The sequence below is a fragment of the Indicator indicator genome, chromosome 13 (genome assembly GCF_027791375.1).
Source record: "Indicator indicator isolate 239-I01 chromosome 13, UM_Iind_1.1, whole genome shotgun sequence".
In the NCBI taxonomy this organism is placed as follows: Eukaryota; Metazoa; Chordata; class Aves; order Piciformes; family Indicatoridae; genus Indicator; species Indicator indicator.
The window spans coordinates 9631343-9657381 of NC_072022.1; the positions used below are offsets into that span (position 1 = coordinate 9631343).

General features: G+C 52.8%; 1 protein-coding gene across 1 annotated transcript; it reads left to right on the forward strand.

The window, feature by feature from the left end:
* Positions 1 to 243: 243 nt before the first annotated feature.
* Positions 244 to 3796, forward strand: IL12A (interleukin 12A). Its single transcript, XM_054386197.1, has 5 exons — positions 244 to 486; positions 2283 to 2390; positions 2529 to 2570; positions 2655 to 2759; positions 3632 to 3796. Exons 1-5 carry the CDS (start codon positions 244 to 246, stop codon positions 3794 to 3796), a joined length of 663 nt encoding a protein of 220 aa, XP_054242172.1.
* The last annotated feature ends 22243 nt before the right edge of the window (positions 3797 to 26039 follow it).

Consider the following 26039-nt stretch of genomic DNA (forward strand, 5'->3'; position numbering starts at 1 on the left):
CACTTGCAGCCTTCCCAGTGCCCAGCTCTACTCCACAGCATCCTCAGGCTCTGGCAACCCCCCAAGAAGCTCCATTCCCCCCCCTCCTCCTCCCTCGGTGCCCCGGGATTCCCGGGCTGCCCAGTGCTCCCCGGGCTGCTCCTGGAAAAGGGAAGGAGAAGAAAGGGAACCCCCGCTTCTTCCGCCCCTCTATAAAAGCCGCCGAGGTCCGGCCGACAGCAGCATCCCTCCCCCGGCGGCGGCATGGAGCGGAGCGGTACCGGCAGCAGCGGCAGCCGCGGGCAGGCAGCGCCTCGCCGTGCCCAGCCCCGGCTCCGCAGGCGGCAGCGGGCAGCAGGCTGGCGGCTGCTGCCCCTGCTCTGCCTGGCGTTGGCACTTCCGACCCCTGCCTGGGCACTACCACCCCCCCGGCACAACCGGACCCGTTGGCTGAACCACTCCCGGGAGCTGCTGGCAGCTGCCAACGTCTCCCTCCATCGGCTGAAGGTCTGACAGGGCTTGGGTGGGCAGTGGGGAGTGATGGGGCAGTGGTGGGACCCAAGAGAGTGGTGATGGGTTTGGGGAGGATGGCTGGTAGCCAAGAGGGAAATGATGGAAAAGTGCTGGTACCCAGGAGGGTGGTGATGGGTTGGAGATGGTACCCAGGGAGTCAGTGATGGGGCAGTCATGGTTCTCAGGAGGGTGGAGATGGATTGGAGGTGGTGCCCAAGTGGGCAGTGATGGGGCAGTGATGATCTTCAGGTGGCTGGTGATGGGTTGGGGAGGACAGTTGGTACCCAGGAAGGTGATGATGATATCCAGGTGGTGACCTCCTGGTGATGGGTTGGTGAGGATACCAAGCCAGGCAGTAAGGAGACAGGGATGGTAGCCAGGCAGGCAGTAATAGGACAGGTTGGTACCCAGGAAGGCAGTGATAGAAAGTGAGGATACTGAAGGAGGCAGCAATAGTACCTGGGTAGGAGGTGATGGGTGAGTGGTGGGCAGTGAGGGGACAACGATGGTACCTAGAGGCAGGAGGGGATGAAGTGGTGATGGTATTGAACCAGGCAGTGATGAAGCAGTCATAGCGCTGAGCCAGCAGGTGATGAAGCAGTGGTGGAACCCAGGCAGGAATTGATGGGGCAGTGATGGGTTGCTGAAGGTACCCCAGAGGCTGGATGCCCTCTGTTGCCTCCCTTTGAGACTCTATGCCTGGTTTTTGCTTTCCTGCCTCCCCTGACCAAGGCTTTAGGAGAGGTGTCCTTCTCAGCCCTCACAAGCATGGACATCATCATAGACTCATGGAATTGTCAGGGGTGGAAGGGACCTCAAGGCTCAGCCAGTTCCAACCCCCCTGCCATGGGCAGGGACACCTCACACTACAGCAGGTTGCTCACAGCCACATCCAGCCTGGCTGCAAAAACCTCCAGGCAGGAGGCTTCCACCACCTCCCTGGGCAACCTGTGTCAGTCTCTCACCACTCTCATGGGGAAGAATTTCTCCTTAACATCCAATCTAAATCTCCCCACTTCTAGTTTTGCTCCATTCCCCCCAGTCCTATCACTCCCTGACACCCTCAAAAGTCCCTCCCCAGCTTTCTTGGAGCCCCCTTCAGATCCTGGAAGGCCACAGGGAGGTCTCCTGGGAGCCTTCTCCTCTCCAGACTGCAAACCCCAACTCTCTCAGGCTGTCTCCAGAGCAGAGCAGCTCCAGCCCTCTGCTCATCCTCAAGGCCCTTTACTGCTTTGAGCACTCTCAGGTTTGAGCCCTTTCCCCAAGGCCCTGCAGAGCTGGGGGAATCCTTGCAGCAAGGAGCAAATCCTTGCTCTTAACTTGGTCACCTTCTCGTGCTGCTGCTGGCAGGGTGGTTGGTTTGGTGCTGAAACTTCTTCCCACCATGAAGCCCCCCCTGGCAACCGTGCCAAGGGGACTTTTTCCCTGCTAAAACTCCCTGTTACCATTGCAAGCTCCACCTGAGAGAGACAGAAAAGCCCCCACCACTGAAGAGGTACTTTGTGCCCTCCCTAGCACTGGCTCAGCGAGCACTCTGAAAGCTCTGGGTAGATGCCATCATTCAGTTTTCCCTCTCTAAGAGTTCTTTTACATTTAAAACCATAGTGATGCAAAGCCCTGGATAGATTTGATGTCTGGGAGAATAACTTAAAGCAAAGGCTGGACCTGATGGTCTTGAAGGTCTGTTCTGACCAAAATGCTTCCATGATTCTACCTAAAATCTGGGCAAAGCCTGAGCTCATTCCCATTAAACCCAACAACCAACCCTTCTTACCCCCCTTCCCACACAGGAGCCTGACAGCCTGGGCTTTGAATGTACCCTTGAAGAAATTGATCTTGAAGACATCACCAAGAAGCAAATCAACACCATCAGAGCTTGCATAGCTCAGGACCCAGAGGTATAGAAAAAAGAAAGAAAGAAATTCAGTCTGCATGGACACATCTCAAGTTTCAGCATCCTGTTGTCCTGCTACAGCCACACAATTCACACTGCCACAAAAATCATTCTCATCTCTCATTCCTTCTTTCATTTGCAGACTGGAAACTGTCTGGGCCTGGAAAGATCTACTTTTGACATGGTAAAGAGCTTCCCAAGAGAGCTCCTCCTGTTCCTTGCTCTGTGTTTAAAGCTTTGAACTCTTCATGCTTTTGCCTTTTTGCAGAGCCAGTGCCTGCAGGGCATCTATGAGGATCTGAAAGCCTACAGGGCAGAGCTGAAGAACCTCAGTGACCAAAAGCTGCTGGCAGCTATTGATGAGATGATGAGAGTAAGGGTTGCTGTCCTTCCTTGCTGCTACTTGAGGTTCAACAAGGCCAAGTGTTGGGTCTTGCACTTGGGTCACAACAACCCCATGAGTGCTCCAGGCTTCCACAGCTGGAAACTGACCAGTGGAAAGGGGCAAGGGGAGTTTGGTTGCCAGCTGGCTGAAGATGAGCCAGCAGTGTGCCCAGGTGGTCAAGAAGGCCACCAGCATCCTGGCCTGGATCAGTGTGGCCAGCAGGAGAAGGGTAGGGATTGTCTGCCTGTGCTGGGCACTGGTGAGGCCACACCTTGAATCCTGGGGTCCATTTTGGGGACCTTACTCCAAGAAGGACATTGAGGGCTGGAGCAGGTCCAGAGAAGAGCAATGAAACTGGGGAAGGGTCTGGAGAACAGGGCTGGGGAGGAGCAGCTGAGGGAGCTGGGGGTGTTCAGCCTGGAGAAGAGGAGGCTGAGGGGCGACCTTCTGGCTCTCCTGACTCCCTGAAAGGAGGTTGGAGCCAGGTGGGGATTGGTCTCTTCTCTCAAGAAACAAGAGATAGGGCAAGAGAGAATGGCCTCAAGCTGACCCAGAGAAGGTTTAGGTTGGACATGAGGAACAATTTTTTCCTCCTGAGAGTTGTCAAGACCTGGGCCAGGCTGCCCAGGACAGTGGTGGAGACCCCATGCCTGGAGAGGTTTCAAAGCTGTGTAGCTGTGTGCTGAGGGTTTGGGTTGGGGTCAGTCTCTTCATTGAAGGTATCATCAAATCTGTCATTTAGGAGAACACATCCTAGTGTCTAAGTCTTGTCATTTATCACTCAGGGGGGCAAAAAGCCTAAAGAGCTTCTGTTTTCTCCACTCTCTGGGATGGTTTGTAACACCCCTTCCTCTCCCCAGGCCCTGAAGCCCAGCAGCAATGTCCCACAGGCATTGGTGAGTGCAGGGCAGATGTCCTTCAAGGAGAGAATGAAGCTCTGCAGCATCTTCCATGCCTTTCAAATCCGCACGGTCACCATCGACAGGCTGATGAATCACCTCAGCTCTCCAGACAGCTCCCTGTGAGCCCCCTGGTTCTCCACAACCTTGGGGAGATGTTTGACCTGTGGAGAAGACAAAAAAAAAAAAAAAACCAAACCAAAACAATAGTAGAGTAGGTAGCCTGTGAGATGTTTGGGGGGCTTTGAGGGATCCAGCTCCTAACCTTTCATGGAGTTCCTTAAAAATGATGTTGTAGCCTTTGGAGTTCTCAGGTTGAACTTCTGGGTTTCTAGGAGATAAGCCACACCATGTTCTCAAGTGTCTCCATCCCCCCAAAACACTTCACTGGAATTGGTCTCCACTCTTCTATTTATTCAGCTGCAGTTGTCAGGAACAGAAACTTGTTTGTGACAATTAATTTATCTATTTATTATTTCTTATTTTTTCTATTTATTGCCTAATAAAGTGGAAGTTTACATCAGAAAAAAAAAAAAAAGCAACAAACTGTAATTGTGGTGAGTTTTGCTCTTCTTTGAGGTATCAAAGCGATCCATAGAACCATGGGATGGTTTTGGTAGGAAGAGACCTTTAAGGTCATCCAGTCCAACCCTTAACCCAGCACTGCCAGCTCACCACTCAACCATGGTCCTCAGCACCACATCTACAAAGCTTTGAAACCCCTCTAGGGATGGGGACTCCACCACTGCCCTGGGCAGCTTGGTCCGGGCCTTCACAACCCTTTTGGGGAAGAAATTGTTCCTCATCTCCAACCTAAACTGTCCCTGGGACAACTTGAGACCATTTCCTCTCATCCTGTTGCTTGTTTCCTGGGAGAAGAGACCAACCCCCACCTGGCTCCAGCCTCCTTTCAGGGAGTTATCAAGAGCCAGAAGGTCACCCCTCAGCCTCCTGTTCTCCAGGCTGAACAACCCCAGCTCCCTCAGCTGCTCCTCACCAGACCTGTGGAGATGCAATGATGTGACACCAAGTGTGCCTTTAAAACACTTTGAAGATGCTGACGTGTAGAGGTGCTCCAGAGCAACATTCAGCACTGATATCCCATGTTAGAACCCTGTGGCCACCTTACTGCTCACTTCAGACTTGCTCCTTCTGGCTCCCCTCCCAGACTCAGCACCCAAAGCAACCTGCTCAGTTCCATCCTCATTTCCAGCCATGTTCCAGCTGGCTGCAGTTCCTGGGCTGAAGTTCTTCCCCATGAGGGTGGTGAGAGACTGGCAGAGGTTGCCCAGGGAGGTGGTGGAAGCCTCATGCCTGGAGGTTTTTGCAGCCAGGCTGGATGTGGCTGTGAGCAACCTGCTGTAGTGTGAGGTGTCCCTGCCTATGGCAGGGGGGTTGGGACTGGTTGAGCCTTGAGGTCCCTCCCAACCCTGACAATTTTATGATTCTGAATCATGGTCCCACCAAAGCCAGTGGCTGAATTCTTTTGTTGCAGGGAGGCCAGGAATGATGCTGAACTTGGAAGGCCAGGAGGGATGCTGGATTGATTCCCTTCCCAGTTCCTATTGCAGTACCTAAGCCAACCCAGATGAAGGTCTCCATCCTCCTCAGTGTGTGAGCTGTGACTTTGGCCATGTCCCAGCCAGCATCCATGCTGCCTGCACTGCCCATCAGCATCCACCATAAAATGGTCTGGGCTGGAAGGGACCTCCAAAGCTCATCCAGTCCAACCCCCTGCACTCAGCAGGGACATCCCCAACTAGATCAGGTTGCCCACAGCCCTCTCCAGCCTCACCTTCAATATCTCCAGGGATGGAGCCTCAACCACCTCCCTGGGCAACCTGTTCCAGTGTTTTACCACCCTCACAGTGAAGAACTTGTTCCTCACATCCAATCTCAATCTGCTCTGCTCTAGTCTGAAGCCATTGTCCCTGGTCCTGTCCCTGCAGCCTTTGCAACAGTCTCTCTGCAGCTTCCTGTAGCCCCCTTCAGGTCCTGGCAGGCTGCTCTTAGGTCTCCCTGGAGCCTTCTCTTCTGCAGGCTGAACACCCCCAGCTCCCTCAGCCTGGCCTCAGAGCAGAGCTGCTCCAACCCCCTGAGCATTTTCCTGGCCTCCTCTGGACCCTCTCCATCAGCTCCATGTCCTTCCTGTACTGAGGGCTCCAGCCCTGCACACAGCACTGCAGGTGAGGTCTCAGCAGAGCAGAGCAAAGTGGCAGAATCACCTCTCTGGCTCTCTGGCAGTGCTGCTTTGGATGCAGCCCAGGCTGTGATTGGCCTTCAGCTGTCTCCCATGGCTTGGTTGCTCCAAGGTCTGTTCTTTGAGAACCCCCAAGCAGCCTCCTTTGAAGCTGAGGGGCTGGTGGAACCCCCATCTCTTTCAGATGCTAAGGGCACAGCTGCTTTCCTCCTGCTCTCTGCTCCTCCCCAAGGGTTGGTGTTACCTGCACACCACACCAGCCCTTAACATCTGACCACCTAAACGCCCATGGTCCCTACTCCCAGACCAGCCCTACACCATACACCAAGTTGTAAATTAAGAGCCACTTCACCCCTCAGTGCTGGCACTCAACTCCAATGCCTTAACTCCTTTTGCTGGCAAGAACTGGACAGAGCCCATCTGAAGTCCACAGAAATATAATTTTTATTTTATTTTTTTTTCTTTACAGCCTTCTTCCCTTTGATTTTAAGGTTGAAGACCTCATCACCTCTTGTCATCATCTGCTACACTGTCCAGCTACCCTCATTATTAAAAAAAAAAAAAATAAAACAAAACAGCACTTCTTTTTTCAGCTTCTGACCAGAGGTTCTTCTGACCAGAAGCTACAGATGCCCCTGATGGCATTTTTACAGCATGACAAAGGTTGGAAAACACCTCTAAGACCACCAAGTCCAACTGTCAACCCAACATCACCATGGCCACTACACCATGTCCCAAAGTGGCCATTGAAGCCCTCCAGGGATGGAATTTCCAACTTCCTTGGGCAACCTGTTCCTGTTTCCCCCTTCTGATCACAGAGAGGGGAGCCCACAGCAGCATTACCCAGGAGTGAAGAGAGAGCCCCATGGCACCTCCCTGCCTCCCACAGCTTCTTTCCCTCAGCAGAAGGTCCTGGGGCACCAACACAGCCTTTTTCCTCAGCCAGCACCTGGGAGAGATGCAGCAGTGGAACATAAAGGACAAGGGAGAATGGATTGAAGCTTGAGGAGGGCAGATTGAGACTGGAGATGAGGAAGAAATTCTTTCCAGTAAGGGTGAGGAAACACTGGAACAGGTTGCCCAGGTACACTGTGGATACCTCCTCCCTGGAGGTGTTCACAGCCAGGCTGGATGAGGCCTTGAGCAGCTGAGTCTAGTTGAGAGGTGTCCCTGGCCATGGCAGAGGGGTTGGAACTGGATGAGCTTTGAGATCCCTTCCAACCCCAACCCTTCTATGAAATATATTGGAAGCAGAAAGAGAGCCCAGAACATACCACAACCATTCAACACTTCAGCCAACAGCTCAAATAAGAAACCAACCTCCAAACAATAGTGCAAACGTTTCCTCTTCAATCCTGATTTCTTTCAAGGAGGCTTTGTCTTTGAGACACACACACAGAGGAAGAGGATCTACAGAGTGCTGCATCTTGAAGAGCAAGATAATCATCTCCTGTATCAGAGCTGACTCCTGCAAATCTCATCCTTGAGGGCTACAGAGATGAGGAGACCCAAATAGCTTTTCTGGGGACTTGCAAAGAAGAACAAAAAAATCTACTCAGCCCTAGCAAGGCCACAGATGGAGTACTGGGTCCCATTCTGGGCTCCGCAGTTCAAGAGAGACAGAGAACTGCTGGAGAGAGTCCAGAGGGGGATACAGAGCTGCTGAGGGTCCTGTGAGGAGCATCTCTGTGAGGAGCAAAGGCTGAGAGCCCTGGAGCTGAGAGCCTGCAGAAGAGCAGCCCCAGAGGGGAGCTGAGCAATGCTCAGCAAGAGACAAAGGAGCTGTGGGGGGCAAGAGGCTGGGGCCAGACTCTGCTCAGTGGTGCCCAGGGACAGGCCAAGGGGCAATGGGCACAAAGTGGAACCCAGGAGGTTCCATCTGAAGAGGAGGAGAAAGTTGTTTGGTGTGAGGGTGCTGGAGGCCTGGAGCAGGCTGCCCAGAGAGGTTGTGGAGTGTCCTTGTGTGGAGAGCTTCCAACCCCCCCTGGGCATTGTGCTGCTGGGCAAGCTGCTGTGGGTGCCCTGCTGGAGCAGGGGGTTGGACTGGGTGAGCTCCAGAGGTCTCTTCCAACCCTCACCATGCTGGGATTCTGGAATTCTTTCCAAACCCTTTCCACTTCTGTGGTACAGACACTGCTGACAGAGTAACACAACAGAGATTGTGGCTTCTCCCATTTTAGTTGTAAGCTTCTGATTCTAGTCCAGAGGAAAAAAAAAAAAAATCAATCAAGTAAAAAAAAGTATAAAAAGTTTATAATACAAACAAAACTATAAAAGTAAAAACAAAAAAATCAACCTAAAAAAATATAAAATTATACAACATACAAAAATCATCTCAGATGAATTGAGACAGACTGTACAGAACAGAGCAAAGGAGAATTATTCCCTGGGAACATCCCAAGCTGCCTGGAGTTCCTTAGTGGTGCTCCCATGAAACCAGTCATTAGGGGTGTGCAGGGAACAGGTCCACAGGGATGGAAGGTCCAGGGGGATGAAAGGACTGTGGAGAGGGAAGGACCGCGGGGATGGAAGGTCCACAGGGTGGAAGGTCCACGGGGATGGAAGGTCCAGGGGGATGGAAGGTCCACAGGTCTGTACAGTCATTGTGTACATAAACAGTGATCACACAACAGGAATTTAGCTGCACCTCTAGGGTTGTTCTTCCCTGAATCACCTGTGCCCAATACCCAACCAATCATGATTCGGGCAGGTCAGGTGCTGTTCGGAAGGGGAAGAAAAGTTTCCAACCTAACTTTTCTCCCTCTCTGTCCCTGATGCAAATAAAAGCCATTTCTAGACAAGCAGCAGGTAGCTGAAGCAGGCAAAGTGGTTGTCTTCCAGTGTTCATCTCTTTGAGGTCTGGCTCAAAGCAGAGCAAAGTGGGCCTGGGGCTTCCTCAAAGGCGAAGCTCGGCACCGCCAGCTGCGGCGCTGGATCCACCACGTGAGTCACTGCTCCTACAAGTCTTGGCTGTGCTGTTTCCAGCCCAAATTTCATTCCCATTTCTTGCCTAAACTTTCTGCTGAGTGGTGATGTCTTCCACCTTGCATCCTGGAGGTCGGTGAGATCCCAGGGCAGCAGTTGTAGAAGAACATGGAGTTGAGGAAGCTCCCAACACCCTTCTTCTACTGCGGCTTCGTCAACTCAGCAGCCAGCAGAGAACCCTGCAGAAAGGAACAGAACCAAAGCACAGGAGGGTTACCTGACCTCTAGAAGCTGTTGTGATGTTCAGCTTGAAGAGTAAATGCATTAAAAACCAAGCAGACAGCTCAAGGCTGTGGCCAGAGTAGTTTGTGATGGACGGATGAGGGAGGGAGCACCAGCAGCTCACCACCCTTGGAAACCAGGTTAGCTTTAGGGAGAATTAGGAGAAAGCAAAAGTTTTGCCTGTCCCAGACAAAAAGATGTTTGCTTTTTGAGGAAAGTTCTCCTTGGCTGGCTGAGTTCTAAACACACTGCACAAATTTGGTTGGCAGAAGGTGAAGCAAACCTGAGGAGGCCCTCAGAAATGAGTGGGAGCTGCAGTGAGGAAAGATATACACACATGGGTCTGCAGGGTGGCACCACTAAGGCTTCCAGCAGGGGAAGATGTTAGCTCCTAAAATACACAAAAAGCCCAAACATCTCTTCTGAGGACTTGCAGAGAACAGCAAGAAATCTGCTCTGCCCTAGCAAGGCCACATCTGCAAGTACTGTGTCCAGTTCTGGGGTCCCCAGGTCAAGACAGGGAACTGCTGGAGGGAGTCCAGGGGAGGTTGCAAAGCTGCTGAGGGGCCTGGAGCAGCTCTGTGAGGAGCAAAGGCTGAGAGCCCTGGGGCTGAGAGCCTGCAGAAGAGCAGCCCCAGAGGGGAGCTGAGCAATGCTCAGCAAGAGACAAAGGAGCTGTGGGGGGCAAGAGGCTGGGGCCAGACTCTGCTCAGTGGTGCCCAGGGACAGACCAAGGGGCAGTGGGCACAAAGTGGAACCCAGGAGGTTGCATCTGAAGAGGATGAGAAAGTTGTTTGGTGTGAGGGTGCTGGAGGCCTGGAGCAGGCTGCCCAGAGAGGTTGTGGAGTCTCCTTGTGTGGAGAGCTTCCAACCCCCCCTGGGCATTGTGCTGCTGGGCAAGCTGCTGTGGGTGCCCTGCTGGAGCAGGGGGTTGGACTGGGTGAGCTCCAGAGGTCCCTTTCAGCCACACCATGCTGGGAGTCTGTGAAAAATTGGCAGGGGTATATCAAAGTGATTTTGTCAGCTAGGATGGCCAGGTCATGCTGAGAGAACTCTCACCACAGCCAGTGCAAAACTTTTAGGCATTTTATGTCAGTTTTTGAGATATAAAAACATGGAATCATTTCAGTTGCAAAACACCTCTGAGATCATCGAGTCTAACCATTAACCCAGCACTGGAAAGTCTTTGCTAATACCACAGAATGGGTTGGGTTGGAAGGGACCTTCAAGATCATCCAGTTCCAACCCCCTGCCATGGGCAGGGACACCTCCCACCAGCCCAGGCTGCTCAAGGCCTCATCCAGCCTGGCCTGGAACACCTCCAGGGAGGAGGCATCCACAGCCTCCCTGGGCAACCTGTTCAGTGTCTCCCCACCCTTGCTGGAAATAATTTCTTCCTAATCTCCAGTCTCAATCTCCCCTCCTCAGGCTTCAATCTGTTCCCCCTTGTCCTATCACTGCAAGGCTCTGCCCTCCCCAGCTTTCTTGTAGCCCCTCTCAGGTACTGGAATAACAGAATCATAGAATGGTCCAGGGTGGACCTCCAAAGCTCATCCAGTCCTGCAGTCAGGAAGGACATCCCCAACTGGATCAGGTTGCCCACAGCCCTCTCCAGCCTCATCTTGAGCATCTCCAGGGATGGAGCCTCAACCACCTCCCTGGGCAACCTGTTCCAGTGTTCCACCACCCTCCTGGTGCAGAACTTGTTCCTCACATCCAATCTCAATCTGCTCTGCTCTAGTTTGAAGCCATTGCCCCTGGTCCTGTCAGCTTGGAAGGCTGCTCTAAGGTCTGAAGAGAGCCAGCTTTGGCCTGGGTAGGAATGCAAGCACCTGGTTCCTGATGAACTTTCTGACATGCACTCTTAGGACACCTCTGAAACCTGCTGGTGTCACCAAACCAACCCAGCATGGAGGTGATACCTTGCAGGGCCTGGAGTATCTCATAGGATGCTTTGTCCTGGAGACTCCCATACAGAGCTTCTGCTGTCCCCTTGCTTTGTTCTCTGTCTCTCCACTTGCTCAGCACCAGGAATTTTTGCATGTTAACTTCTTCCTCCATTGCCTGGATCTGCTCAATGTCTTTCATTTCCATCTGAAGACACTCAATGGCAATCTCTCTCCACTGCCTTCCAAACAATTTGGCAATCACCATCAGCTGCTGGTCTGTCAAGTTCTTGGCTTCAGCTCCATCTGAAAAGACACAGGGAAAAAAAAAAAAAAACCAACCCAAACCAAAAAAGGTTAAAAACCCCACAAAATTCAGAGCTAACATCACTCTGCTCAATAAACCTCTAACTCTGTTCCACTGCTGGTTCTCTCTGTAGCCTAGGCACATGGGATTAAGGTTTCATTGAGATGATTCATGGAGTTACTGAGGGGATCATTGAGATTGCGCAGCAAGGTCAGAACCAAACACTGGAGACAAGCACCTGAAGGACCAAGGAGCACAGCTCATGAAGGTGACAGCATCCAGAGGAGGGCCTCAAAAGCTGGAGCATCTCTCCTACAAGTTCAGGCTGAAACAGTTGTGCTTCCTCAGCCTGGAGAAGAGAAGGCTCCAGGGAGACCTTCTGGTGGCCTTGCAGTACCTAAAGTGGTTGATAGGAAAACTGGGGACAGACTTCTGAGCAGGACCTGTTGGGACAGGACAAGGGGGGCTGGTTTCAACTAAGAGGGAGATTCAGTTTGGAGAGAAGGAAGAAATTTTTTGACACTGAGGGTGGTGAGACCCTAGGCCAGGTTGCCCAGAGAGGTGGTGGAGGTCCCATCCCTGGAACCATTTCAGGTCAGGCTGTTTGGTGATCTGAGCAACCTGCTCTAGCTGTCCTTGCTCACTGCAAGGGGGTTGGACTAGATGAGCTTGAAAGGTCCCTTCCAACCCAAGGCAAGCTGTGATTCATTGAAAGCTCCCTCAAAAGCAGCCTGTGTTGCCCAGCTTAGAAGACAATCCCATTACAGCTGAACTGAGCAAACCTCCAGGCTGCCTTTCCTCATTTACTCAATGAATGACAAACACTGCACTCAAACACACAAATGGAGGAACAAGATCCAGACAGAATCACAGCATGATAGGGCTTGGAAGGGACCTTCGGAGGTAATTTAGGCCACCCCTCCTGGTAGAGCAAAACGCACACATACAGAAGCAGCATTTTTTCCTCCTGCATTTCATGCTCAGATTGGTGGAAGCCTTTAAAAAAAGTGAGCTCAGGTTCAGTTCACAGGATCACAGATGACAGCTCACAGGATGTTAGGGGTTGGAAGAGACCTCCAGAGAGCATTGATTCCAACCCCCCTGCCAGAGCAGGACCAGGGAATCCAGCACAGCTCACACAGGAACACATCCAGACAGGGCTGCAAAGGCTCCAGAGAAGGAGACTCCACAACCTCTCTGGGCAGCCTGTGCCAGGGCTCTGGGACCCTCCCAGTGAAGAAGTTCCTCCTCATGCTGAGGTGGAACCTCCTGTGCTGCAGTTTCCATCCATTGCTCCTTGTCCTATCCCAGGGCACAACTGAGCAGAGCCTGTCCCTGTCCCTTCCTTCCTGACCCCCAGCCCTCAGCTATTGATAGACATTGATCAGATCCCTCTCAGCCTTCTCCTCTCCACACTAACCAGCCCCAGGGCTCTCAGCCTCTCCTCCCCAGGCAGTGCTGCAGTCCCTTCAGCATCCTTGGAGCCCTCCCTTGGACTCTCTCCAGCAGATCCCTGTCCCTCCTGAACTGGGGAGCTCCGAACTGGATGCAATATTCCAGGTGAGGTCTCACTAGGGCAGAGTAGAGGGGGAGGAGAACCTCCCTGGATCTGCTGAACACACTCCTCTGAATGCCCCCCAGGACCCCCTTGGCCTTCTTGGCCCCCAGGGCACATTGCTGTGCCATGCAGAACTTGCTGCCCACCAGCACTCCCAGGTCCTTCTCCTTGGGGCTGCTCTCCAGCAGATCCCCTCCCAGCCTGTCCTGCTGCAGTTTCTTCTTCCTGCCCAGCTGCAGGACTCTGCACTCATCCTTGCTGACCCTCATTAGCTTCCTCTGTGCCCAGCTTTCAGTCTGCCCAAGTCTCTGAATGGCCTCACAGCCTTCAGGTGTCTCAGCCAAGCCTCCCAGTTTGGTATCCTCAGCAAACTTGCTGAGCAGACTCTGTCTGTCTGTCCCCTCATCAATGTCGTTGATGAGGATGCTGAACAGGACTGGACCCAGCACTGTTCCTGGGCTACCAACACCCAAAAAAAGCCCAAACCCTAACCCCAGGGAGCACCTGCAGGATTGCCAGTCCTTTGCTTTTTGTGACAGGGCTCCTCTGCTGAAGATGGTTTCCTTTTCTTGACACCTAAGAAGGAAGCAGGAGGTGCTGTCAGTCCACTCTTATCTCTGCAGCTCCAGCAGCAAGCAAGGTGGGCAGAGAACAAGCACCAAGACTTACTGCCTGTGCTCCTCTTCTGCTCATTCTTGTTCTGGTCATAATGAATCCAGTCACCTGGTGAAGAGTTTTGCAGGGGAAACAGAAGGTGAAAGAGGAACTCCCATGGCTGGCACCCCCCTCCAAACAACCCTTGGAGCACAAACCCAAGCTGCTGGCTGGATCCCAGCTACTGAGCTAAAATTTCTCCTTTTTATAATTTTTTTTTAATCCTTTTTTTTTTTTTTTTTTAAGGTGCTGCCATAACATGCCAACAGCAACAGAGATTCCCAAGCAAGGAAAACCAACATGGAATATCAGCCCACACAGCCCCAGAATCTCCTGCTCTTTGCTGGCAGGATTATCGCCATCAGCATTACCTCACCCTCCTGCAGCTCTTCTCTTTGTGGTTGTTTTGTTTTGGTTTTTTTTGAGCCCTTCCCAGCTCTAAACCCCCTGATTCATTTATTTTTTTTCTTTTTAACCAGCAGGGACTTAGGTGCAGGTGAAGGCTGAGTGCTGCCCCAGCTCCTGCATCTTCTCAGCAGGTCGGGAGGCTCAACTCACTCTCTCGCAGCTTTGCTTTCCACACGGTCGCCTCCGACTCCAGCTCCACCAAGGACAAGGTGAAGTCATCAGGTTTCTCCAGATAGACCTCGATGTAACTTTTCAGTTTCAAGAGGGATCCATCAACAAACTCAATTTCCTGGGCGGTGCAAACGTGTCAACAATAAATATTGATCCCAGAGAGAGAGAGAGAGAGCAAAGAGGAGGAATTGGGCTGCGGGCACAGAGCCCAGCTCCAACCTCCCCAGAGTTCTGCTGTGCTTGACTTTAGCCTCAAGGCTGCTCCTCAGGACTGCTCCTCAGGGCTGCTCCTCAGGGCTGCCCCTCAGGGCTGCACCTCAGGGCTGCTCCTCAGGGCTGCACCTCAGGGCTGCTCCTCAGGGCTGCTCCTCAGGGCTGCACCTCAGGGCTGCTCCTCAGGGCTGCACCTCAGGGCTGCACCTCAGGGCTGCTCCTCAGGGCTGCACCTCAGGGCTGCACCTCAGGGCTGCACCTCAGGGCTGCTCCTCAAGGCTGCACCTCAGGGCTGCTCCTCAGGGCTGCTCCTCAGGGCTGCTCCTCAGGGCTGCTCCTCAGGGCTGCACCTCAGGGCTGCTCCTCAGGGCTGCACCTCAGGGCTGCACCTCAGGGCTGCTCCTCAGGGCTGCACCTCAGGGCTGCTCCTCAGGGCTGCTCCTCAGGGCTGCTCCTCAGGGCTGCACCTCAGGGCTGCTCCTCAAGGCTGCACCTCAGGGCTGCACCTCAGGGCTGCTCCTCAAGGCTGCACCTCAGGGCTGCACCTCAGGGCTGCTCAAGGCTGCACCTCAGGGCTGCACCTCAGGGCTGCTCCTCAAGGCTGCTCCTCAGGGCTGCACCTCAGGGCTGCTCCTCAGGGCTGCACCTCAGGGCTGCACCTCAGGGCTGCTCCTCAGGGCTGCTCCTCAAGGCTGCTCCTCAGGGCTGCTCCTCAGGGCTGCACCTCAGGGCTGCTCCTCAGGGCTGCACCTCAAGGCTGCACCTCAGGGCTGCTCCTCAGGGCTGCTCCTCAGGGCTGCTCCTCAGGGCTGCACCTCAGGGTTTTAGGGCACTAAGAGGCAGATGCCTCCTGCAGCATGTGAAAGGTGTTCCTAATGCAGTGCAGGAACATACAGGGGAAGCCATTTTCAACGACTCAAGACCTCTAATATCACCCAGTCCAACCTTCAACCCAACACCACCGTGCTCACTAATCCACAGCCTGAAGTCCACACTGTTTGGAACCCCTCCAGGGATGGGGACTCCACCCTGGGCAGCCTGACTCAGGCCTTGACAGCCCTCAGGGGGAAGAAATTGTTCCTCATGTCCAACCTTAACTTCCCCTGGTGCAACTTCAGGCAATTAGAGCAGAGTAGATTTAGGCTGGAGCTTAGGAGGAAGTTCTTTGCCATGAGGGTGGTGGAACACTGGAACAGGTTGCCCAGGGAAGTAGATGAGGCCCCATCCTTGATCAGGCTTGACAGGGCTCTGGGCAACCTGATCTAATGGAGGATGTTCACTGCAGGGGGGTTGGACTGGATGACCTTTGGAGGTCCCTTCCAACCCAACCCATTCTATGATTCCCTCTTGCCCTATTGCTTGTTCCTTGGGAGAAGAGACCAACCTTCACCTGGCTCCAACCTCCTTCCAGGGAGCTGTGAGAGCCAGAAGGTCTCCCCTCAGCCTACTTTTCTCCAAGGCTAAACCTTCTCAGAATCCCAGGTTAGAAGGGACTTCAAGAGAAGTCTTTCTGAAGTCTTCTGGGGAAAAGCATGGTCTAAGGAAGACAAATCCTGTCCAGCTGAACCTTGTAAGTGTCCAAACTTTTGTTCCTGCTGAAGCTGCAACACCCAAGAGGAGCACCATGTGAGGGACTTACCTCTGGAGTGACCTCAGCTTCTGGCTCGCACACCAATCTGTATCTCTTTCCATTCTGAAGTAACTTCTGGCACACAGGTGGCTTGTCAATTTTAATGAACTTCTTATTGGAATGTTTCACAGCTCTTGAGATGTCCTGAAGTGTAAAAACCAGGATTTAAAAGGTTACTTGCTTCAGCAAGGAAGTCACATGGAAAACCTTGAGGGGCATTTCCCTGGCCCATCACCCTCAAACCCCACCAAATAAACTTCTTCAGCTAGTGACAGAGCCCTGCAGCAGGCTGCCCAGAGAAGCTGTGGAGTCTCCTTCTCTGGAGCCTTTCCAAACCCACCTGAATGTGTTCCTGGGTGATCCTGCTCTGGCAGGGAGATGGGACTGGATGATCTCTGGAGGTCCCTTCCAACCCCTAACATTCTGTGATTCTGTGACTGCTATGTGGGTGAAATGAGAGACAAGAGGTCTGCAACCTGACTAAGCGGAAGGCTACTCACTGCTGGCAGAGTAATTTTTGGTTGGAGGAGGTCTTCAGGGTTATTGACTCCAGCACTGCCAAGTCACCACTAAACCATGTCCCTCAGCACCACATCTCCATGTCTTTGAAACCCCTCCAGGGATGGGAGCTCTCCTAGTGTCAACCTACACCTTGCAGTGGGGAAGTGCTGAGAGGAGAAGCAGCTCTTCCAACCATAAATCCTGAGCTCCATGGATTTTGCTGGAAACCAGGTCTCTGCTGTATTGCTTTTCCATAGCAGCTTGGTAGTGACCACACTGGCCACTGTAAGGACTTAAATGTCATATCCTAGCTTGGCAGAGCTTTTTGCTATGGAACATCACAGACTCACAGGATGTCAGGGGTTGGAAGGGACCTCTGGAGATCTTCCAGTCCAACCCCCTGCCAGAGCAGGAGCAGAGAATCCAGCACAGCTCACACAGGAACACATCCAGACAGGGCTGCAAAGGCTCCAGAGAAGGAGACTCCACAACCTCTCTGGGCAGCCTGTGCCAGGGCTCTGGGACCCTCCCACTGAAGAAGTTCCTCCTCATGCTGAGGTGGAACCTCCTGTGCTGCAGTTTCCATCCATTGCCCCTTGGCCTATCCCAGGGTACAACTGAGCAGAGCCTGTCCCTGTCCCTTCCTTCCTGACCCCCACCCCTCAGCTATTGATAGACATTGATCAGATCCCTCTCAGCCTTCTCCTCTCCACACTAACCAGCCCCAGGGCTCTCAGCCTCTCCTCCCCAGGCAGTGCTCCAATCCCTCCCTGATGAATCCAGCTTAATGGAACTTAATGGAAGTGATTCAGAAGTCTATAAACCAGATAATTTGTGGGTTTTTTTCTTCAGTTATCTACCTATTTGGAGCTTTATCTGGAAAGCCATGTTGAGGTGGAACCTCCTGTGCTGGAGTTTCTATCCTCTGCTCCTTGTCCTATCCCAGGGTGCAAGTGAGCAGAGGATCATTAGATGTATCACAGAATGCCAGTGCAGGGGTGGGGGTTGGAAGGGACCTCTGGAGCTCACCCAGTCCAACCCCTGCTCCAGCAGGGCACCCACAGCAGCTTGCCCAGCAGCACAATGCCCAGGGGGTGTTGGAAGCTCTCCACACAAGGAGACTCCACAACCTCTCTGGGCACCCTGCTCTGTTGCAGTCACTGCTCTGGGGGCAGCTGCTGGCTGCCTGCAGAGTGCAGGATTCCTTAGCTGCCCAATTCCTTAGCTGCCCAGAGCAAAGCAATCACATTCCATGGGTGCCAAGAACATCAACCTCACCTTGGCACCCTTGGGTTGGCACAGAAGCCACCCCCTTGAGATGCTGGCACCTCTGACTGGGAGGAGATCTTAGCTCAGCCTTGTGGTTGGGGTTTGCTGGTTAAGGATTGATAACAAAGAGCACAGAAACAGCCACCCTGAGCAAGAGTTACCTGAGTTAAGGATTTAGGTTAGGAGCAGCCTGGGGGGGTTAGGGCTGCCAGGGACTTCTGCTTCTATCAGTGAGCTGCTTCTGGTCAGGGCTTGGTGCAGGGATGCTGCTAGGGACATGCTCAGGACTCCTGGTAGCTGCTTCCTCTGTCAAGGGCTTCCAGGACTTCTGCTGTAAGTGGGACTCTGAGACTCTGTAGTGCTGGGGATTCCACAACACAGCAAGGAAGGACTTCTGGGAGGACTTCTGAGCTTCTCTGCTCTCTGCATGTCTGGAATCTCCTTGCCATATGGCAACAGAGTTCCTGCCTTCATTCCTCACCCAATGACCACTGAAGTGGGGGAGAAAAACAACACTGCTCCAGGCCTCCAGCACCCTCACACTAAAGCATTTCCACCTCCTGTTCAGATGGATCCTCCTGGGTTCAACTTTGTGCCCATTGCCACTTCTCCTGGGCATGACTAACAAGAGTCTGGCCCCATCCTCCTGCCCCCTCACCCTTTAGCCTTGCTAATAAACAATAAATATAAAAAAAATAAATATAAAAATAATAAATAATAAATATATGATAGATCACAGGATGTTAGGGTTTGGATGGGACCTCTGGAGATCATCAAGTCCAACCCCCTGTCAGAGCAGGACCAGAGAATCCAACACAGAATCCAACACAGAATCACAGAATTGACCAGGTTGGAAAAGACCTTCAAGATCACCCAGTCCAACCTATCACCCAGCACCATTCAATCAACTCAACCATGGCACCAAGGGCCTCATCCAGTTTTGTTTTAAACACTTCCAGGGATGGTGACTCCACCACCTCCCTGGGCAGCATATTCCAATGGGCAATTACTCTTTCTGAGAAGAATTTGTTCCTCACATCAGCCTAAACCTCCCCTGGAGCAGCTTGAGTCTGTGTCCTCTCCTTCTGTCACTGGGTGCCTGGGAGAAGAGCCCAACCCCCACCTGGCTACAACCTCCCTTCAGGTAGTTGTAGACAGCAATGAGGTCTGCCCTGAGCCTCCTCTTCTCCAGGCTAAACACCCCCAGCTCCCTCAGCCTCTCCTCACAGGGCTGTGCTCCAGACCCCTCCCCAGCCTTGCTAGCCCTTCTCTGGACACATTCAAGTCTCTCAATGTCCTTCTTGAACTGAGGAGCCCAGAACTGGACACAGCACTCAAGGTGTGGTCTGACCAGTGCTGAGCACAGGGCAGGATGACTTCCCTGCTCCTGCTGACCAGGATGCCATTGGCCTTCTTGGCCACCTGGGCACACTGCTGGCTCCTGTTCAGCCTACTGGTCACACAGGAACACATCCAGAAGGGTCTGGAAAGTCTCCAGCGAAGGAGACTCCACAACCTCCCTGGGCAGCCTGTTGCAGATCACAGCCATGATATGCATTACTACTGCATGCAAACAGAGAGGTGAGAGGAGCATCTCCCCCTCACCCCCCATGCTCCAGGGAGCAGCTCCAACAAGCAGCCCTGGCAGCATTCCTGGGCCACAGCAGTCCACAGCAGCCCTACCTTTATAAAGGAGTCGTTGTTGGTAGCCACATAGACCCGGAAGGACAGGGAGGGGTGTTGGTCCACCACTTTGTAGAGGATGACAGCACCATGGTACTGCACTGGCTCCTGGCTCTGCAGCAGAGGTCCCACTGGTGACAGAGAGCTCACCACCCACTTCACGTGTGATGCTGAGTACTCCACTGTGGGCTCCAGGGCTGCCCCTTCCCCTTTGATGTGCAGAACCTTGAAGGCCATGCCAGCACCGTGATCTGCAGGGACACAGGGGGCATCTCAGCACTGGGGGAGCCACCCCAGAGGCCCCTTCCAACCTCCCAGCCCCACTGGGCCAGCAGCCAGCACTCACCAGCCAGGCAGAGGGAGTGGGGAAACTGGATGGAGGTGAGAGCAGGAGCCGAGTCGCAGCGCACATCAAAGAGAGGGCCACCCACAATCCAGGGCTTCTTCACCAGGCTGGCATATTTGCTCCAGGACAAGAGGGAGTAAGTGATTTTGACAGCTCTTGTCACCTCAAAAATCAGCCCAGTGAGGCTACACTGGTATGTGCCTTCTCCATCCAGCTGCACCCTGTGGCAGGCAAGAGGGACCCAGTTAGGTTGGCTCCCACCACTCACTAAATCCCATCAGAACAATGTGGTTAACAGGGGACAACAGAGAAAACTCCCACCCCAGCAGGCATGGAGAACTTCATCTGAATAGCACAGAAGCCAAACCAATTGGGTTTGCTCCCCCCATCCAGTTTTAAACCATGCCTGGAATGTTGCAAGCTGGCCAGGAGGACACGCAGCCAGCACCTGCAAAGTAACTGCACTGAACTGCTCTGCAGAACACTGCCTGCAAACACAGCAGCTGCTCTGGCATGAAGGGCTCAGCCTGGCTCCCACTGAACTCACAGCCAACATCATACATGGGCAAGGTCACTCTCACACATGGGCAAGAGGAACACCACACATGGAAAAAGTCAACAAGAAACAGACAACAGCAACAACCTGCATGGAGAAGGTCAACAAGAAACAGACAACAGCAACAACCTGCATGGAGAAGGTCAACAAGAAACAGACAACAGCAACAACCTGCATGGAGAAGGTCAACAAGAAACAGACAACAGCAACAACCTGCATGGAGAAGGTCAACAAGAAACAGACAACAGCAACAACCTGCATGGAGAAGGTCAACAAGAAACAGACAACAGCAACAACCTGCATGGAGAAGGTCAACAAGAAACAGACAACAGCAACAACCTGCATGGAGAAGGTCAACAAGAAACACAAACAGCAACAACCTGCATGGAGAAGGTCAACAAGAAACACAAACAGCAACAACCTGCATGGACTACACACCCAACCACCTGCATGGACAACAAACCCAACCACCTGCACAAAAAGGTCAACAGCAACACCAACATCACACATGGACAACGTTCACACATGGACAGCATCACACATGAACAACATGATGGCAGTGAGGCACTGGCACAGGTTGCCCAGGGAAGTTGTGGATGTCCCCTCCCTGGAGGTGTTCAAGGCCAGGTTGGATCAGGCCTTGAGCAGCCTGGGCTGGTGGGAGCTGTCCCTGCCCATGGCAAGGGGGTTGGAACTGGGTGATCCTGAAGGTCCCTTCCAACCCAAACCATTCTGATTCTATGAACATCATACATGGACAACACCACACAGTGACTGTACCAACATCCTAGATGGAGAACACCAACATCACACACTGAGGGCAACCTCCAAACCACAGAAAGGAAGCCCAGAGGTGGAAGGCAGAACAAAACAGGATCACAGGATGTTCATAGGATGTTAGGGGTTGGAAGAGACCTCCAAAGATCTTTGAACCCCTCTGCCAGAGCAGGACCAGAGAATATAGTGCAGGTCACACAGGAATGAATCCAGATGGGTCTTGAAAGTCTTCAGAGAAGGAGAATCCACAACCTCTCTGGGGAGCCTGCTGACAAGGTCAATGCAAACCAGGAGGATGAGTGCTCCTGAGAAGCAGGGCAAGACCCTTCATGCAACTCCAGACTAAAAAATGTGCCTGATGGTAATTGCTGCAGCAAGACAAGGCAGGCAGGAAGCCATCCTAAGAGCTTTCTTGGACCAGGCTCTGGAGGAAGCCCAGGCAGCTGCTCAGCTCTTCACTTTGAAGGATTTGAGGACATCTTCTGGTAGAACTCCAAATGTCTTGGTGCAGCAAGTTCAGCTTACTGCCACTTAAAGCCAAGAGAGAATCATCTTGAGGGGAACAGTGCAGATGTAGACCCATTACACTAAACCCAAACCCATACACATGTTGTCCTCCAGACAGTATCCTGGGGGTCACTTGCTCCTTCTGCTCCTGCAAACAAACACATTTAAACAGGAGATGGCAGAGCAGAAGGCAGATTTGCAGAGAAGTCTCGGGGGAGGGGGTGGGGAGGGGAAAAAAAAAAATACCAAATATCCATGGGCTGGGTTCTTAAAAACCTACATTTTCCTTCCTGCAGTGGTGGCAGGGGGTCAGGCAGCTCTCTCCTGGGGAGGAAACAGGGAAATCAGCTCATTAAAAGCAAAGAATTAAAAGACTCTGAGGATGAAAAAAATAAACCAACCCTAAGCCAGCCCTCAAGAGATCTGTCACTACCTGATTCATGGCAGCGTGGCAGCGATTCCTCTTCCTCCCCCTCCTCCTGTTCTTCAGCTACAAAAATGAGTTGGAAGAAAGTGTCTCAGCCTCCAGTGGGTTTCTGCTCACACATTCACAGGATCACAGCTTACAGGATGTTAGGGGTTGGAAGGGACCTCTGGAGATCTTCCAGTCCAATCCCCTGCCAGAGCAGGACCATAGCATCCAGCACAGCTCACACAGGAACACATCCAGACAGGGCTGCAAAGGCTCCAGAGAAGGAGACTCCACAACCTCTCTGGGCAGCCTGTGCCAGGGCTCTGGGACCCTCCCAGGGAAGAAGTTCCTCCTCATGGTGAGGTGGATCCTCCTGTGCTGCAGTTTCCATCCATTGCTCCTTGTCCTATCCCAGGGTACAACTGAGCAGAGCCTGTCCCTGTCCCTTCCTTCCTGACCCCCAGCCCTCAGCTATTGATAGACATTGATCAGATCCCTCTCAGTCTTTTCTTCTCCAGACTAACCACCCCCAGGACTCTCAGCCCCTCCCCATAGGGGACTCATCCTTTCATTTGCTTACCTTCAGAACCTTCCAGTAACTACCACTATGACAGGAGGGACCCTCAGCAACCTGAGGAGGGATGCCCCCAGCAACCTGAGGAAGGACTCCCCAGCAACCTGAGGAGGGTCTAAAGTTGCACCAGGGGAGGCTTAGTTTGGAGTGCTGCAAGAGTGGTCAGGGATTGGAACAGGCTGCTCAGGGAGGTGGTGGAATCCCCATCCCTGGAGGTGTTCAAAGAACAGTGTGGCCATGACACTTCAGGACGTGGTTTAATGGCCATGGTGGTGTTGGGTTGATGGTTGGACTTCATCTTAGAGGGTTTTTCCAAGCTTAATGATTGTATGCTTCTATAAAAAGCCAAGGAGAACACTGCTAAGACTAAGCCCCTGCACACACCTTCATGTGCAGCATGGGGATGAAGCTGACCATCAGGATGCAGCTTCTGCCAGAAGCTCCTAGCTTGCCCAAACCACTGGAAATTTTCACAGGGTGATAGCCATGCCCAGGATGAGTCTCATCACGCCAAGTGCAATGTTCAACCACCTGGTGTGGGAGCTGGACCAGCAGGCAGGTAAGCAGCCTGTTTGCAGCAGATGTATCCCCAGAAGGATTTAAGGCTGGCCAAACCCTCCTGCTAACAGCCAAGGAAGCAGAGCTGACACATCAGGCCAAGACCTCCAGCCCCAAGGGTGGATCCTGCAGCAGAGCTGTGGTGACAAGGTGTGACTGAGGATGGGCTGCTTGCCAGCTCCTGCTCCCCATCCCACCAACACCCTTACTGTCAGCAGGTGTGTCGGTGTGAGCTGAAATTCCCCCCCCACCAACAATAACCAGGCTAGCTCAGTCTGGAAGCAAATGAAAAGCAGTATTTACAAGCAGAGTCTAAAATCTACAATGAAATGCAATGAATATGTACAAATATACAAAATTCACAACATTCACAAATATATACAATCAACAGAAAAAGCACAATCGATCTCCCTTTGCTTCCCCCCAAGGGGACCCTCCCAAAGGGGCCTCCCTCTCCCAGGAGCTTCCCCCCAGACCCCCCTGGACAGAGAAGCAGAGTTAGTTAAGCAGAAAGTTGTTAACTTAGCTGCCAAGGTCAGTGTGTTATCTTCAGCCAGAAGAGAAGAAGAAACAGCAGCCAGACAGCCCAGCAACTGCCCCCACTGCCGAACGCAGAATGTGCAGAGTGCCTACTTTGTTTTGGGTAATAGTTCTTAAACATTTCTATCTATCCAATGGAAGTGTTTAGAACAATCATTATTTTGCTTTCTTACACCCAATAGTGACTTATTTACATTCTTTCACTTTCTCTGTTCTGAACTTTGCAAGGAAAAATTAAAAAGACAGTTTCAAACCATCACAGCAGGGATGACAGCCAAGCTGGCCCAGAGTCACCTTGGGCAATCAACAGCCTCTTGGGCAGGCAGCTGAGTGGAGGCAAAACATGTCCTGCCTGGAAAACATCAGGCAGGCAGCACCCCCAAGCCTTGGTTTCCTTCCCAGGGCCATGCTGGTGCCCAGGCTGCTGCAGGGTGGCAGCCCCCATGGCATGGGGGATCTCCAGCCAGCATCTCCCCATGCTGGACTCCACCTGCAAACCAAGACAGGCCCCAGGCCATGCCTGCAGCCCTGCACCCTCACTTCTTGCTGCCCACCAAGTCAGGCTTGCTGTGGCCCTGGGCAGCCTGATCTAGCTGCAGGTGTGCTGCTGACCACAAGGGGATTAGAATCATAGAATTGTCAGGACTGGAAGGGACCTCAAGGATCAGCCAGTTCCAACCTCTCTGCCATGGGCAGGGACACCTCACATTACATCAGGTGGCTCAGAGCCACATCCAGTCTTGCCTTAAAAAGCTTCCACCACTTCCCTGAGCAACCTGTGCCAGTCTCTCACCACCCTTATGGGGAAGAATTTCTTCCTAACATCCAATCTGAATCTCCCCACTTCTAGTTTTGCTCCATTCCCCCCAGGCCTGTCACTCCCTGACACCCTCCAAAGTCCCTCCCCAGCTTTCTTGTAGCCCCCTTCAGATCCTGGAAGGCCACCAGAAGGTCTCCTGGGAGCCTTCTCTTCTCCAGACAGAACAACCCCAACTCTCTGTCTGTCCTCATAGCAGAGCAGCTCCAGCCCTCTGCTCATCCTCATGACTTTTGAGGGTCCCTTCCAACCCAATGCAATCTGCAAATCTGTTTTGCCCAAAGACACGGAGGTGACATCTGGGTCAGCTGTAAATCCCTCCCCTGCCATCCTGTATCACCAGCCTGGAGCATCCCTGGCTTCCTCATGCCTCCCAAGGGAGATGGAAGGAACAAAGCACACCCACCTGACCTTCTCCCATCTAACTCCTCTGCATCTGATGAGAAAAAGCTTTGCAATTAGTTACCCACAGACCACTAATTTTTGCCTGAAACCAGAACAAACCACAGGTGGTGTAACCAATGTCAGCAGAAACCCAAAAGCTCCTCATCAACTGCAAGCATTTCCTCTCATTCTTTTCCTGTCCATCCTGTTTTGCCACTTCAGCAGCCAACTTTGAAGTGGGTTTATGGCCTCCTGGTGTTTGGACAACTTCTGTGGTGTAAAAACAACTGCCTGTATTGTGCCTAGGTATTGTCTCTGCATCAGCTGCCGCTCTCCTGTTACAGCTCAGCTCAAAACTCAGCTGGGAAAACAGCAGCTCACAAAAACATCCTCATGGAACCATGGAATGGTTTGAGCTGGAAGAGACCTTTAAGGTCACTGAGTTCAATTACCAACCCAGCACTGCCAGCTCACCACTGAACCACGGCCCTCATCTACACCACATCTACACAGCTTTGAAAGCTCTCCAAGAATGGAGACTCCACCACTGCCCTGGGCAGCCTGGGCCAGGCCTTGACAACCCTCCAGGGAAAGAAATCGTTCTTCACACCCAACCTAAACCTTCCCTGATACAACTTGAGGCCATTTCCTCTCATTTGTTACCTGGGAGACTAATGCCCACCTGGCTCCAGCCTCCTTTCAGGGCATTGGAGAGAGCCAGAAGTTCTCCCCTCAGGCTCCTCTTCTCCAGGCTGAACACCCTCAGCTCCCTCAGCTGCTCCTCCCCAGCCCTGTTCTCCACATCCCTCACCAGCTTTGATGCCCTTCTCTGGCCCTGCTCCAGCCCTCAATGTCCTTGCAGTGAGGAGTCCAAAACTGACCCCAGGATTTGAGGTCTCACCACTGCCCAGTACAGTTGGACAATCATTGCCCTGCTCCTGCTGGTCACACCCTTGCTGATTCAGGCCAGGATGCTGGTGCCCTTGGCACACCCTGGGCACACCCTGGCTCATCTTCAGCTGGGTGTTGACCAACACTCCCAGGTTCTTTTCCACCACAGTCTCACAGTATATCAGAGGTTGGAAGGGACCTCCAGAGATCATCAGGTCCAACCCCCCTGCCAGAGCAGCATCACCCAGGGCAGTCTGCACAGGAATGCATCCAGGTGGGGTTGGAAAGGCTCCAGAGAAGGAGACTCCACAACCCCCCAG